The 17,790-nt window shown below is 32.5% G+C and overlaps 1 protein-coding gene across 1 annotated transcript in view; it reads left to right on the top strand.

Annotated features, from left to right (window-relative positions):
- LOC132708372 (protein CBFA2T1) overlaps positions 1-17,790 on the top strand; it is an 85,016-nt gene that overhangs the window by 5,378 nt on the left and 61,848 nt on the right. The window contains exon 2 of the mRNA XM_060680684.1: positions 16,740-16,821. Coding sequence (XP_060536667.1) covers positions 16,740-16,821 — 82 coding nt within the window. The remainder of the gene's footprint in view (positions 1-16,739; positions 16,822-17,790) is intronic.

Below are 17,790 nucleotides of genomic sequence, written 5' to 3'. Positions count from 1 at the left end.
TTCAGGGATAGCACAATTTAACACAAACAATTCCTAATGTGTATGAAAATATCTTAAAAACTAAAAAAACAAGAAACTATTTCTTAGTACATATTACCAAAACATTATTTACAAATTTTATTAAATGATATACCAAAAAGGGTCTAGTGATTCTTCATTGTCGACACTTAGCAAGCAGTGATATTTAATTATAATTAAAAAGTTTACCAAACGTGTTGCATACTATACTATTTTTACGACTGTTAGTTTTTGGGTACATTTTTGCAAAACAACAAGAATATATTCACTGACATGACTGTCAGATTTGAGAAACGTCAAAATTCAAGCGTGCCTTAAAATCTTCGAAAACATCTGATTGGTCCCAAAACCCGTGTAATATCTCGGAAATATCCGAAGGGGCTCGAATTCATGGGATAAGAAACTTACGTGGTAAAGAGGCGCTTCCCGCACGCTAGATCGGTGTATAATTACGTATTTTACAGAAGGCAGTAGAAAAACTTATTAAATTTAATTTTAAGTGAAGATCTAAATTTAATTTTAATCGAAATGAGTCAAACTGAAATATATAAATTAATTTACTGCTCCTTAATAATTATAAAATGGATCGAGGAATTAATATTATATTTGCAGTTAAATAATTATATATTCAAATTCTTTTTGCGTTTCAGGGCAGCTATCAATTATTGTTTACTGCAAGTCAAAATTAGTAAATATAAAAGTAGTAGGGAGTGGCCTGAACAGTTAGAAACGCATGTAAATTTAAATATGTAGATAGAAAATTTCAAGTGTGTTTATTTTTAATTCACATGTTAAAGTATTAACAATAACTATATACAATATGTTTATAACCCTCTAGAATTTTCAGACTTATATCTAGGTAAAATTGAATACATATGCCTATTAAATATTTTAGAATGTATTTTCAAATAAGTGTTCAAAATTTTTACAATTCTATGGTCTATAATACAGCTAAAACAACTAAAACAACAAAAAGGAAAGTAGAAATTTTACCTGATTTTTTCGAATGTCTGATTGTTTAGTTAATAGGAATTATTATCAAAATTTTAAAAGTGTATCTCATTTTGTCCTGGTCTTAATTCGTACGTAAGAAAGTAGTAAGGTAGTAGTACGTGTTTTACTCACTGTTCGAATGTCATTTTTTTTAATTCGATTCAAAATATTATCGAATTTTTCAAGTATCTCTAACCAAAACTAACCAAACTGGTTTTATTAGCAAAATTTATTTTACATTACCGATCCCATTGTTATTGCAGCGTTGTACGCAATTATCGATTGTGAAAATTTATCTCTCTTGTCCCTTTTAAGAGGCGATGATGATTGGGCACATATATTTTAACTGGTAATAAAGAAATCTAAAAAAACTAACCAAAAATGTCTAATTTGGTATTAATTTTTTACTTTTTTAGTCGGTATATCTTCTTATTTTGATTTATATTACCACCTGTTGCTCTACAGCAATAAGGTATGGGATACCTTCTATTTACATAAAGTATTTAGCGTTGTTAACGCGAAGAAACAGAAATACAAAATGAGGGTAAAAAAGGATTTTTTCAACAAACCTTTACAACGTTATACAAATAGCATTTTCTTCTAATCTATCTTTCATTTAAAATTTAAACTTTCTCAAGCAATCTTTGTCTATGGTAGCCGGTTGTGTACGTCAAGAACGCACGTCAGATTTTAGATTTTACTTACTAATTTCTTTTGTCATATGCGTTGTTTTTTTTTTGGTTGTAAATCGTTTGCTAACGAATAATTTTTGAAATCATTTCAATCGTTTATCTTTCGCTGTACGAAATGGTTGTGATATATTTTGACTATTTTTTATAGTGACAATCTTGAGTATGAACAATTCACTATTAATAATTTCTGCTGGTGCTAACACATTTTTTAAAATGGTAAATTTTGTTGCATGTGGTTTCAGTAATGTAAAGGAAATAGCAGAAAAAGCGAAATAAAGTTGACGTTTCTTAGGTAAGTAATGCATTTCCACCTATTGCTTATTCTATAATCTCAGTTTTTTTTTGTAAGAATTCTAAAATAATGATTTATTTTTTATTTCTAAAAAATAAATCATTATTTTATAATTCTTTACCTGTTTCTAGTTTTTCCATAATTTATCCGCCATAGAGCAACTGCAGGTACCATATATTAAAATAAAAATTTTTGTGCGATAAATGTGGTGTCAAATGTTAGTCGTTCCATCCTTATTCATTTATGAAAATATACAGTATATCACAAATACCTTTTCGAACTTCGAACATTTGTAATACAAGAAATAAAGCTAGCCTCACAATTTTCCAACATCTTGAATCAGGAATCTTTGCATCGATTATTAAGATATTAAGGAATTTTTGGGTTTTCATATTGATATGTAGTATTTTAGTTCGAAATACATATTTTTATTTTAATGTAATGTAAATTTTAACCTTTAAATTTCACAATTTTAAATTAAAAATCTTTGAAATGTGTATGAAAGTATCACTGTATGATTTGATTTGATTTGAAAAAGAGAGAGAAATAAAAATTTAATTTTCAAAAAACTACGATAATTTTAAAACGGAGGAAGACATCAAATTCAGAATTAGTGTACTAGCGTTTCCGAAGATTAGAAATCCGAATTCGGTATTGGTTTGAACCTGAGAGGGCGCTTGCATATATAAAGTAAAGCTGAGACTGTTTTGACTTCATACTAAAGGAAAAAACCATTCTTTTGGACAAGAATGGATACCTTTGCGAGATTTTCGTTTTTGTTATTCATCTCTTTAGCCAATGATTTTAATATCTTTACCCGTTTTAAAATTATTATTTTTTTCCAAAATGAAGTTTTACTTTCATCACATTTTGAATGATTAATATTAACCACCACACCTATTGCACAAACCTTTTTATTTTGGTTTATATTATCACTTGTTCTATGGCGGATAAGTTATAAACGTTATAAAGTATTTGTTAGTTTTTAATGCATCGTCTAAGTCTCTCGCACCTTCCCTTTTAAAATTTGTTCTTATTGTTATTTACTTGTATTTGAGTTAATATATTTTTAAATTTTTAAAAATGAATATAATACATTTTACCAGACTTGGTATAACGTATAGCGCCGAGGTGAGTAAGCACAAAAAGTTACGATTAAACAATACTGCCGAATTTTGTATCGCAGATAGCACTGCTATAAATGCTTTTGAATCCCTTTGAGGAACGGAAACAGTAATTATCCACTTGGGAACGCATTTGTAATTTACCTGTCACAAGAAGTTGTAGGCATAGGTAGGTATATATACGTTGTACCTCTAATCAATTTGGAAACGATATGCATCGGTGAAACTTTAATAAGTCATTTTAAAGTTCGGTTTCCGGATCTAATCAAAATTTTATTTCGTAAATGGATAGTTAGAGTCACGCGAATTAACAAAACTTGAATTGACAATTCATGTCATAAATATAGATAAAGCTGTCTATTCTATGGAGTGGCGATTTCGAAGTAAGTACTTAATGATTAAATTTGATTAGCGTGTTCATTGTTCAAACGACATGTGGGGAGTAAGAGAGAAGAACAGAGAGAAGAACAGAGACTTTGATGTTAAGTTTGATGGAAGGTATCCAGTTAAAATATTAATAAGACAATATGTTATTATGTTTTTGAATTATCGGCAACATATAATCTCATCGTTTTTGTAGTTGTAAATTGTTCTCTCGCAAAGTGTTTTAAAAAAATCTTTCTTAATATTTTTTCTAATCCCCACTCGGTAATGTACTATAAGTACTGAAAATCTTCCTAAGAATAATTCACACACGAATTAATACAAAATGTGAACATTAAACTTCGGACACTCAGTTTGCTTTCCGTAACGGCGTAGGGACTAGGGAAGCTCTATTTGCCCTAGACGTACTCATGCAAAGACGTCAACCATAGTGCATTTGCCTGTTTTATTGATTACAGAAAGGCATTCGATAATGTCAAACACTTTAATCGAAATCTTACAGAAACTTAATATTGATAACAACGATACAAGGATTATTTTCAAACTTTACTGGGGTCAGATAACTAAAATAAGACTATATGATTCCCTGTCGGAATAAGAATATTAAAAAGAGTTAGACAGGACTGTTGTTCAATATTTATTCAGAATAAATTTTTCAAGTTGTTGTCATGTTGGATGATTCAGTAGGAATTATCAATGGGATAGCTGTAAACAATATCAGGTATGCAAATGATACAATAAAGTAACTAAAGTCACTGAACAATACGGTCTTAAAATTAAGACAAGCAAAACAAAACATGGTTATTTCCACAAATAAAATAATTAACAACAATATAAATCAATACAAATATTTAGACACCATCATAAAGGATAGAGTAAATTAAAAATAACAAATTCTGTCACGTATCGAACAAGCGAGAGCGGATTTTATCAAAATGAAGAAATTACTAACTGCTCCTGATCTATCTTTTGAACTAACCGTACGGATATCCCACTGTTCCTGCTTTGTGGTATGGCTGGCTAGATACTCAATAAACGAATACAATCCCCCGAAATGTGGGTGTATAGACGGATTCTTCGGATTTTAGGGGACGGAGTAGCATAAGATTTCCTGGTTGAATATACTTTACGAATGGTTTGGCTACTTAGAGCAGCGGCCTCTAAAATTAAAATATTCATGATGATCAGCAACCTTCCAAGGAGACGCTGAATTCAAGAAGAGCCCTTTTCAAAAATACGCAATTATACTCCTAAACACAGTTCTTTTGGTCGTCACATATCACTCAGTGTCACTCAGTATTCGTGTTGTTTTGTTAAAATATAGCCAAAAAATGAGCCTAGGAAAAGTATAGTACCCAACACGCTTATAAAACATCTTGAATAATTTACTATTTTTCACTTCCAACTCCAATATACTTATACTTAAATATTGGGAATTTGGGTAATATTTTGGCGTATTTTGTAGTTTGAAAGTTTGATTCAAGATTCAGATTGGAAGGGTTAGTCCGTCATTGCGACCCAAAGGATCTATTGAGACTCACTTCACACTCACTTTCTTCTTGGTTCGACTTTGTGACTAGACTCCACACCTTTGATAGTGGCTCTTTCGTGTAGCTCGTTGCTTTACATTTTGTTACGCTCAGCAGATGAAAACGTAGTCAGGAAACGCGTGTGGCAATTATTCGTGGGCTTCCATTCCAATTCCGCTTAGATGCAAGCGGTGGCCCACTAGCCCTCCAGCAGGTTTGCTGAAAATTTGTCAGATATGCTTCTTCAACACGTTCTTACTAGAAGCAACATTTTTTCAAAAATTAACCTGAGAAATCGGTCTTTAAAAATTGACCCATCTATTTTGAGCACCTTGAATATTATAGTTCCAAACGCGTATTTCACTGCCGTGTTTGAAATTTTCTCTATTTTCATCTTTAGCGTAAAAGTAGTTGGACGCAATTTTTATTTGCAGGAGTATACAGGGTTATTCATGCTATACGGCACAGAATATTGTGGCCAAAAAAAAGATTTTCAAATCGTTTTACTCGTGGGATGTGTAAAAAAATACTTTTATACTACGAAAGCAGTCGCAAAAGTGTTAAAAGTCTCATAGTATATAACAGTATTTTTTTATTCTACGACCAAAATAAGTGTATGTTTTAATAATGTGTATGATACCTAAACCTTAAGGTTTTTTGAGAATATCTTGAATTTTGTCAAAATGTAACTTACAGTTTTATTTCTCAAATACATGAGAAGTATTTAGGTATGTAAGCGAAATCTGCAATAAAGTGAAACCATGGACCATATTTTATATCGCAATTTTAAAAGGCTTCTTATCTTATACAGAGTGGTCAAAAATATATTCTAATCTAATAACAACTTTAATTGATATTGACTAATAAATGAAAAGTTGGCTATGGGTTTTAGATGTTATCCATATATAGCTATTAAGACAATATGGTGACTCTATTAAGGTAAAAACTGATTTGATATTTTCGTAGAGAAGGAAATGATTTTGAGCGCATGCATGCATTATATTTCATACACTCGTTTTCCCAGAAAATTTAACGAGATCTCGGCATATTTTAAAAAGAAAAATGTCGCATCCAAATTAATTGACGATTTTCCAGCGGCCACATTGATTGTTGAATGCCGCAAGCGCATTGGTTCAAAACGAGATTTTAAATCTAGTTCATGCCCATGTTAAATACACTTCTTTTTTTTTTTTCATAGTTGCTTCATTGTATGGTCGGCATTAGGCAGGTTCTCTGTACGTCTAGTAGCTACATGGTCCTATCTAAATAAACGCATATAGTTGCCTATGATATTTATAAATGACAGGAAGTCAATTTGGTCTGGTTTTGCTGTAATGTCTGTGAATTTAGAAATTTTTTGACTGCATTTTTATTGTAACTTGTCATTGTTGGAAGTTCTATTATTAAGAGTTAAAACTTGTGTCATGTTCAAAAATCAACAACTAAGTAGGTGCTATCAACAGTAACATGAATAATAACATTTACAATGTATACCTGCTTTAAAATTTGATAAAACTTGAAAATAATTTGTTATCCAGGCTATAACGACAACTAACTAATGAAAACTAAGGGTATAATAAATTATGAATGAACATGCATTTACAATAAATTTTCGAAATGTCGACCGTCCATTTAGAAAACACAAACCACAACAAACAAAACATCATTTACAAAAACCAAATGGCTTCAAAAACCATAATAATTCACCGTTCGATATGTAACTGAAAAGTACATTTCCCGGTAAGTTACATTTAAATTAATCAAGTTATCTTCACTTAAAATTGTTAGTAGATTATAATATTATAATTGATATACATCTGATATACCCCGTGTATAGCGTGGATAACCCTGTACTTATAAAAATAAATAATAAAATAATAATAATAAATAGCAAACGTAAGGCAACGAAATCATTCTTTCGATGAAAACTAGAGTATGTTGCAAAATTTGTTTTATTCTGTTGTAGATCATCTATCATCAAAATCATCCAACATGGGGCTTGTTCACCGTGCGGCTATTTTTAAGGTTGACGAGAACATTTAGCAGACTAACGCTTGCGTTTATGGTTGCGTTTACTTTACGCAATATTTGTTTAAGTATTGCAAAAAGCTTAAAACCAGACTAGATCATGCACGTCATTCGATATTTAAAATCTACAAGAATTTCTACAATAATTTTTGTCGAAAACTCCGTACTTAACTAACCTAAGCTAACTCGATAGCAGCTAACCAATACTATTAACTATTAAGTTGTATGTTTTTGTTAATATTTGGTTCCATTCTTACACTCGCTTTAAAAACAAATATTTAATAACGAAAGCAACTAAAAAGTCTTTGCATTTTTAAAACACTTTACTGTCTAAAAGATATGGAATTTCGCAAGAACTTTTCGTTTTTGAAATACAATACTTCCTTAATATGGACTTTATTCCTTTAAATGTCAGAAGTCAATAACTAGTTTTCATTGTATTTACTTAGGATTCAGTACCACTCTCAGAGAAAGGTCAGGTCAACAACTTATAGTGTGAAACAACTACAATTAGATAGATAATAAATAATAAAGCAAACATCAGAAAAATGTTATTGGGTTTTATGCAAAATAAGATATACGGAACATGGATTAATTTTATTTTGACCAACGGTATACAGAGTGTTTATCGTTTTTTCATTATGACTAATGCGGGATTTTAAAAAATATATTGTCATGGCTAATCTATTCAATTTCAATAATATTAGTCATTATTTTAAGCATTATTTTGACATTTATTTAAGCTCACCAGTAGGCTATTTTGAGAGAACTAAGCTGAAGTAACAGACAAATAACTTGAATTTATTAATGCTGTAAAAAAAATGCGGATCGAAAAGGGGGAAACTATATTGGCGTGAGTAATATTTTGTTTTCTCGAAATATGCGAATAAAATAATTAGATTCATCTTTAAAATATTGGGGTTAATCATGATCTGTAGCACAGAACATGTTTGCCACTGTAATTAATAGCTTTCAAAGAAATGAACCACTAATTATTAGCCATTGTTAAAGACAATTACAAAGCGTAAATATTTAAGATTTGTTTGCTTGGCGCAAAATTCGAGTGTCGATGGAACGATAGTGGTTTTGGAAAAACAGAATCTAAAATACACCCTGCATGTTGTTTTATTTTCAGTCTCGATATCACTCGTGTTTTGAAAATTACATATGTCTGATGTTTCATTAAAAAAATCAAAGTTGTTACATATTAAGCAACGTCCCGTTTTCCAAAACTGTGCAATGTTCCGCCTAGCGTGGGCGTGAGACACTATGTATACTGTTTCATGCCGAGCGACAACTTTAAATATTTGCCTATTTTTTAATATCGAAATTCAATTATGTTTATTATAATAATGATAATTCAGAACGTCTCCCGATTTCACCCAATGCTTTCTTCCGAGAAAAGCGTAACCAAGAATTACATTTGTATTTAAAACTCAAAAACGGCCGTTTTAAAAATTTTACCGGGTTCCCGTCTCATCTCCTTTATTCTCGCGGCAAGATGTTCCAGAAGCGGCAGCTTGCACCGGGACGTAGACGTCGTTCCTGCCAGCAGGCGTCGCGACAGCCCCTTTGGACACAAACCGAGTCCGTCGCGGCCTGATTTCGACACCCGGAAAATATGTTGCATGAAATACTTCTCTAGTTTGTTGGTATTTAATGTTTTAGAACATCAGATCATGTTTTTTCATGGACATGCGTTGAAACGTGCGACGTTTGTTAAATTGTAAGAAAACGCCCCTTAGTGTCTATTATCAAATACATATTTTATTTTATATTTATTTAATTAGGTAGAGCACAATGGCTCAAACACAAAAAATCTACATTTATTATTCAAAATTTTGTAAAAATCCAATGTACGGATTCGGTTCGGAAGTTGCGCCCTCGGAGGCTGCTCTAGGATGTAGAAAAATAATTTACAGTAATTTCTCATGGCCTCTTTGGTAACAATATTTGTTTATAAAAAAATAATCCAGTAACCGAATTAGAAACAGCTGCTAAAACCAATTATTACTCAGGATACCGTTTTTTGGGTAAAAATATTTGTCAAAAACAAAGTACATCAAGAAAGTTATTACAAAAATTGTTTATGAAAAATTAAAAGGAAATTAAATTTTTCATTCTCTGTTTCAAGTTATATAGTTATAATTTACCGTTTAGGTATTAGGGGTTAGAGAAATTCTGAATATTAATTGAATGCTGCAAATAAACTAAAAGTTGCTCAACGAATACACATATAATGAAAAATAACCTAAAGTTTGGATCGCAAATTTTTCTCCTGTGTGGAAAAATTCTAAAACACATAAAAACATCAATTTTCGGACTGTTCGGTTTCATTTTTGCACCTGCGAACAGCCATTAAAAACCCATAACCTGGCTCCCAAAGTATGCCGTTACTAAAATATGGTGCGCAATCTAACATTTCCAGATGCAGCTGATGTTATGGGACGTAGAATAGACGTCGTTTAATGGAGATCCAATAATTGGACAGCGGGTGAGAGAAAACGCAGGTGGAAAGGAAAATAGAACGGATAAAACACATTTGCAAATTTATAAAAACTGGTTTTGGTTCACTTTGGAACTGTTAACAGGAAGCCGCGACTCTTCAGAAGCAACATTTACTCTGATAAATGGGCATCTGGTTTCTGAAATTATTCTATTTAATTTGTAAATCTTTAATGAAAGAAACTGTTAAAAGCTTTTTAAAAAATTAATAGCTTATTAGTATTAGTGAGCATTAGTGTACATCTGAGGGATTTAAAGGCATATTTTTTCTGAACATTTGGTAGTACCACCTAGTGGAAATTATCTCATTCATTTTCATGGAACATTTCGTGGTCATTTATGCCGCAAATAAATAAGATGAATATACAGCCAATTCTCCAAAAAAATGTTAATAGGTGTATAAAAGTTACTGATATATAGTTTATTTGAAGTGACTCACCGGTTATACAGTTGAAAAAATGTATGTATAATGCACCGGGCGAGAGGAAAATTTAAAAGAATTTTTCATAGAAGAGAAACTCTTGTTTAGGCTCTCGGTTATTTGCATTTAAAGAGTTGAAGGTATTTTTTTTATATATGTATTTTTTTATGATGAAACGTACCAGGAGCAATACAGTAGACTCGTGATACAGTGAACTAATTAGTGCACAGTTCATTCAATCGATATGTTCACTATATGAAATATTTCTAAAATTCACATAAAAACATAATACAAACTAATAAAAATGTAGTTTATCCTTTTTTATCGAAAAATGGTTTCATTTTTGTTTGTTTTTCGTCTCATAAACCTTTTTTGGCCGATTTCATTATTTAAGTTTTGTCAAACCAGGATTTCGTTTTTTTCAGCCCACTGAATTCCCTTATTACTTTAACTTCTGACCGTCCTTGATTTTGACCCTACATGTCTCATACAAATGGCACTGGTTTGGGTGCTCCATGGCATTGAAAGTTTAAATTTTATTCTGAAATTTCTCATTAATTGAAAAAGTCTTTATATATATATATATATATATATATATATATATATATATATATATATATATATATATATATATATATATATATATATATATATAAAGACTTTTTCAATTAATGAGAAATTTCAGAATAAAATTTAAACTTTCAATGCCATGGAGCACCCAAACCAGTGCCATTTGTATGAGACATGTAGGGCTCAATGTAACTTTTAACCATGTAAGCTATTAATAATAAGATATAGTTACTATAACATTATGCAACAAGATAAACGCCATTATGAAAAGTTTATCAAAGTGTTGCATAATATTACGACCATTAGTTTTTGGGTACATTTTTGCAAAACAGTATGATACTAGTGAATATTGAGTGACGTGTGATGTGACCATCAAAACTGACAAACGTCAAAATCAATGGCTAAAATCTACCGAAACCCGTACCCAAAAGTACTGGAAAAATGATTTTAAACTAGGGAATAGAAAAAATACTTGAAAGTAAATGATCATTAATTCTTAATTGAAAACTTAGGCCCAATACTTTCTGAGGTACATCTTTTTTTTTCTCATTGTGTAAATCCTTTAAAAATTACGACTCTCAATAAATTTCGTTCCCTCAAAAAATATATACTTATTCTCCCCTCATTAGAACAACAAACTCTATTTAAATATATTTAAGACTGTATCCGTAGCGCATGAAATTTAATTTTATATTTCATGACGTTTGCTGATAACGAACGGAAGATGCAGCACAATTAATAATGTTGAAAAATTATTCCAGAATGATAATTTAAAAACATCAATATTCGAACCACGATGACGCAATAAACAAAAATCAGTTGCTCAGCTGTTGGGAGATTTAAACTAGTAAATCGTGAGTGCCATTTTAACCGGACAATTATTGTCAGTCCAGACGCGATTTGGGCAATATGTCGCCCCCACCGCTTGGACAAATTTTTTCGAATTTTGCTGTTTAAAATAGTGCCTTGTTGCGATGATGGGATGCGTGGCTGTTGTAATTCGATAGAAGCGCGCATGCAATGGCAATTAGGATTTTAGCGTAATGAAAATTATATTTTAGTATTAAGTACATATTGCGCTTATCGCGACATTCACTGCTGATGCCTGTAATAATTGAAAAAAATCGGAACGTATTTTAAAAATGACGCCTGAAAGTGGAACCTATAATAATATACAATCATATCGCAAGTCTTACTTTGAAATTTACTTAATTTTTTCATTTTTGGCCGAAACAGAATTCAGAAACATATGTTTTTGTGCATCAAGGCAATCAAAATTTTGTTGGAATATTCCTTTTGGTTGAATGAGATACGCTGTGTCTTATCATAACGTATACTTATCTTTCATAAATTTTCATATACTTATCTTTCATAAAAATTCATAAAACTGAAAAATACGAAAAACGAGTTACTGAAACCCAGATGCAAATATATATACATAAATTACATATATTTTATATATTTTATATATTTATATTTTATTACATCCAACATACTTAATTATGTAAACGTGATGCTATATTACCATAAAATATGTACTGTGCTAACATATTTTTTGATAACTTAAGATGGGGAGGGAGCGTAGAGGTTTGTATTTTCTAGCACAGTTTTAAATTTAATCGAAATCAATATTATGTTTTCTTAGTGTAGACTAGATTCAACGAAATTCGTCTAAGTGTTCTATTGTCGAAATTAGCATCCGGATTATGCCAATTCCAAGAAATTTGCTCTCTTTTATACAGCGTGACAGCAACAGAAAGCACAGATGGCGTCCCATTCTAATAAAGTAAACACTCGTCCGAACCAAACAAGCAGCAGGCGGCTTGGAAAAACAACCGCTTCGGCCGACTGCCGACACATCGCAGGTGGCTCTGTCGAACGAAGATAGCGTCATCATAAGTGGCATGTGATCTGGTTCATTAATAAGGGCTCTTCGGGGGAAAATCTGAATCCAGACGTTATATTTTAACCACATTTGAAAACTCTTCCGTTGCTTTAGACAGGAATTTTTAGGTAACTAAATTAAATATATTCTCTATCTTCCAATATAAATATAATTCACATAAATAACACGAAATATATTTTTTTATCGGGAGCCGCGCACAAGGTTTTATTTTCCACTTTGTAGTCATTGTTTCGGAATCGAATTTCTAATGTAATCAAACGTTGTAACCGAAACATAAGAGGGTTACAACCCCTACGAACGCAGGTGTGGACGTCATGCGGCCTTGAATGCAACCGCGCTGAGAAAATTTATTGGGGTCGGGACCTGAGCCTTGGACGCACCTGTTTTACTTAGTTCGCGGTAATTTGGAATGAAAATGTAGATTCTATAAATTTGGGATCTGCTTCTAATGACTAGAACAAAATAACGTTAATCCATTCTCTTTCGCAAAAATCTATATAAAAAAATAAATACAAAAAGTGTCGTCAACTCTTATAATTTATATGGCTTTATTGAAAATATATTATAAGAACATATTCGAAAAGATGAAGCTGAAGCTCTACTTTATCACTCCACCTACAATTAATGTATACTAATTATTCATATAAAAAGAAGAATTTATTCAGCACACATAATGATTACGGCAGGACAATAGGATATACATATAAATAAAATACAAAAAAACATGCTGAAGAATGTACTTACTATTTTTATGTCAATTTAATTATAATAAAAAGTATATAACAAACAATCGCATAATTATTTTCTTCTACTCCTTATTCTAAAATATTCAATTATGCATTGATTAGGCGCGAATGCACACTTTAATAAGACTTCAGCTTCCGTAACAGCTGCCACGAGTTACTTCGGGAGTTTCTGATGCTTTAGTCACGGGTTTGGGAGCTATCGGATCTGTTCAACATCATGCATGCATCATATTATTATTATAATTATTATTATTATTATTACTACAAAGAATAAAGTGCACAGGAGAACCTATTATGCACGTTGATAGTTAGCAGCATGAAAATGTTATGCATATAATAAATATTTAGTTATTGCTGTGAAACAATACACTGTCCAAGCGACGTTTAAATACCGACAAGTTCGGCGCACACACAACATCTGGGGGTAAACTGTTCCAATAATCGAAAGTCCTGTTACTTATAAAATGTAGGCGATATGAAGTCCTGAATTTTTCCTTTGTTATTTTAAATGGACGACCACGTAGGCGTTCATCATTGCTTAAGACCACAAGATGGAAATTGGTCATGCGCAAACCTATACATTTCAATGAGATCTCCTCGCAGCCGACGCTGAGTTAATGTTGGCAGACTAAGTATTTTGAGACGGTCATCTTAATGTGTATGTCTAAGTTGAACATCACAGTCACGCAATAGCCATGGGTTCCAGACTAAGGAAGCAAATTCCAGGATGAGACGAATGTAAGTGGTAAAAAGTCTGCAAGCGATGCGAAGACTAGGATTTTTAAGTCTTTTTTAACAAAAATAACGCGCAGTTTGCTTTCTTTGAAATATTTGATACATGTACAGACCACGCAAGATCATTAGTTACTGTCACACCTAGGTCCATCTGAGAATTGACACTTGACTCAAAATTTCCATTGATATAATAGTTCAAACCGGGATTGTTCTTACCAACATGCAGCACAGAGCACTTTTGAGCATTCAGCAGCAATAGCCAAGTTGAACACCAGTTGGAAATAGTATTCGAGTCTCTCTGCAATGCGTCCGCATGTGTTGAAGGATTTTCAAATAACTTAGTGTATCCACGGTATACACTAAGAATAGCACTGGTCCCAGCACCGATCCCTGGGGAACACCACTAGGCACGTTTTGTGGCAGTGAAAAAGCATTACCAATTCGAACTCTGAACGACCGATGGCTTAAAAACGCCGCTATCCACTCTAGCAATTTATCCCCCACTCCGATATTTTCAAGTTTGAATAACAAGCGTCGATGTGGCACTTTGTCGAAAGTTTTGCTGAAGTCGAGGTAAATAATACCCACCGGATCACCTGAGTCAAGAGATAATGTCCAGTGATTCAAGCATGTCAATGTATTTGATATGACTGATCTGCCGGGAACAAAGCCATACTGCGATGTGGGTATAATATGGCAGTCAATCAAAAACGGCAACAGCTGATTTACTAGGCGTTCAAGGACTTTATACATAATACACACTAGGCACTAGGAAAGTCCATCAGGTTCGGGAGCAGAATATTGTTTTAATTCAGAAAGAGTTTTTTTCACGTCTTCTTGGTCTTTTAATAACTCTAGATTTATAGGACTCTGATAGTGTTAGGTAGTGTAGGTTAGCTGGTTCATCAGCAAAGACACTATCAAAATATGAAGCAAATTCATTTGAAGTAAAGTTCTGGTTATAGGAGACCTCTTCCGAGGTATCTCTAAGGACAGGAAGGGATACCTTAGACGATACTTGTTGTCTGACATAGGAATAAAACTTCTTTGCCTCTCTAATCTCCAAGGATAAACTATTAGAAACTCTTCTGCGCAAAGCATAATCGGAAGCAGAGCCAGAGGCCTTAAATCTATGCCACAGAGCTCTCTTATGTTTTATGTGTTCGAACACACGTCCAGTTAACCAAGGTTTTTTTGAATTGAACTTAACAAAATGAGTTTTGGTGCTTGTGCCTATGTAATAATCCAGAGTAGACAGAAAATATGTTCACGGCGTTTATTAAATTAATTAAGCTCCACTGGCACCAAAAGAAACTTGTGGCTAAAGTGGCGTTTATCAAACTTATTGCATTGTATTAAGATTGGCAAATGCATCAAAATCAAGTATCAATCCCAGATTCCTAGGAACAGGAATACTCATGAATTGGTTGTTAAGATTAATGCGTTTTAGCCTCTTCTTCGAGAACATCCAAACAATGGTCTTTGGAGCCTTTTTGGATAAATTGATCAACAGTGGATTTTGGAAGAGCGGATGTTTCCTGGACAAAATGAGAAGTACAATTGAGTATTATTTCCGATGAGATCATATCAGATCTCTTAATGATAATTTTTTTCTTAAGTCATTAAAAACTTTTTCTTATCAACCCTAAAGCGCTTTTCAAATGCAGCAACAACACCTCATGGCTAATGGCAACTAATACATAGAAAAAAAAGTTCAATTTTTACAATTTGTGCACTGGGTTGCGGAATATTCTTAATTTAATTACTTTCAGTATAGATCTAACTACGGTACTGAAGGCATTAGGCATTAGCCTTACAAGAGTGGTCCCACGCGAAAATTTGATCAAGTACTCGACATCTATAACATGTAAGCAAATCCATTTAGAGATCTTTTCTCACGCTTCCGTGTAGAGACTCGGTGCGATGTACGCCAAAATGAAAGCACTCGTATAAGCACAAACAATATGTAGCCACACCAAAATACCTATTAAAGTTATCCCACCTTTTATAACAATCAAATGTGTTACTAATTCCTTCTTTGTCTCGCAAATACCTTATGAAAAACGTACTTCAGTCCATCATACCATGGATCAAGGTGTCAATCATGGAAGCCTAAGGTCGAAAAAGGGCATATCCATAGATACTGAAAATAGATACTTCATTTTAGAATATCGAAGAAGAAGCCATGTCCGAACATTCAGAACCAAGATCTTTAAATTTTCAAGATGTTTATGTTTTTACTATGGATAGATCAAGCGTACGGAAAGTCTCATTTTAAGATTTTAGCATCGTTACCCACACTCGCGAGCCACTTCGGACATTTCGGGTATTTTAGTCAAGGGTTTGGGAGCGATTGGATGCTTTCGGTAGATATTAGCGATGTTTGTCAATTCTGACTGGCACGTCACTCATTTAATATATTTGTTGCGTATACCCGCGATAAACTACCCGTTTAACGTATATATACTTCGATTCGGTTATGGTTATTCTCGGTACAGAAAAAATGTATGGATATGAAACGACGCTTTTCGCATAACAACACTTTATTTATTATTTTTGACGCATTCATCTCCTTGACTACACGGCCTAACCGCGCTGATGTCAGCTTATAAAATAATCCTAACATTGAAGAAAATATAATGCAATGTTCCCGACAATATTCATGCTGTAGTGCCAAAAAAACATTAATATGCAACATATGAAAAATTTCTTCAGTCATTCATTTATTAATTGTTTATCAAATTTGTTGCTTATACTATTAACCATCCTGCTCTTATATTAATATATTGCTTTCAGGGCATCGAACAAAAAATTATAAAAGAAGAAGGAGTGGAAAAGGACGGATATGTTGAAACTCCTAGAACGAAAGCTCCAAAAGGTAAGGACAGCTACAGTGAATACAGGTTATACAGTATGTATATAAAATAAGGATTTAAATTTTCATAGCTTGCTTTGCTTCAGTAGGTACACTACGTTTGTGAAAATTTGTTACTTCATCTTGTGCATCCCGGTTGCCTTTCAATAAAATATTTTTTATTGCTTTTTATTAAAGTGTTTCTACTAAACAGTAATTTCAATTAATGTCTTGGTTTATTTTGTTTTTTACACTACTGATTTTTGAGACTTGGATAAAATAACTTATTTCTTCATTAAATTGCTGTTGGCAACATCTCAAAATACCGAAAAATGAGAAACAATTGACGGACATAGCCTAGTATGGTGTGGAAAAAATAAAGTTTTAATCATGGCCAAGGAGCGGACTCAAGCATTGGCAACAGAAATTAGTAACAAAATAATTCAAAAATTGGTAGCAGAAATCTCTTGAAATCGCAAAGAAATAATCACAAATTTAAAATTGATAGTCAAACTGAGAATCGGGTCTGTTTTGTCATATCTTTATAGATAGATGTCAAGAGCCAGCGAGGTAATGTAAGAAGTAGAACTTTTAGTTTGCAGACTGACTGGAAAATTTAACACAATGGCAAGGTGTATCACGCTATTGACTTTAGGTTCAGGTTATTGTGTGTCTTTTCTCCAGTCTTATTCTGCACCTACTCATTCCTGCTTGGCATGTTTACTTTCTACCTCGCTCTTATTTTGCAGACTAAATCGTTTGAACCACGTTTGGTAGTAAAAATTTTCATAATACAGACAGACTCTGATAAAACTCCCTATTAATATAATTTCATCATAGCCTATTGTCAAAATTATAAATTAATGGAAGCGCATTAAAGCTGCCTACATAAAAACGCACGCCCGCTAAGTTTATTTATTAAGTAGAAAACAAGCCAAAAATTTATATTCGTCTTTTAAGAATTTTCCAAAAGCTATATATTAGTTAATTATA

Source organism: Cylas formicarius, unplaced genomic scaffold, assembly GCF_029955315.1.
Source record: "Cylas formicarius isolate icCylForm1 unplaced genomic scaffold, icCylForm1.1 PGA_scaffold_10__41_contigs__length_53128322, whole genome shotgun sequence".
NCBI lineage: Eukaryota > Metazoa > Arthropoda > Insecta > Coleoptera > Brentidae > Cylas > Cylas formicarius.
Note: the sequence above shows the minus strand (reverse complement) of the source record. Positions and strands in the feature narration are given on the sequence as shown.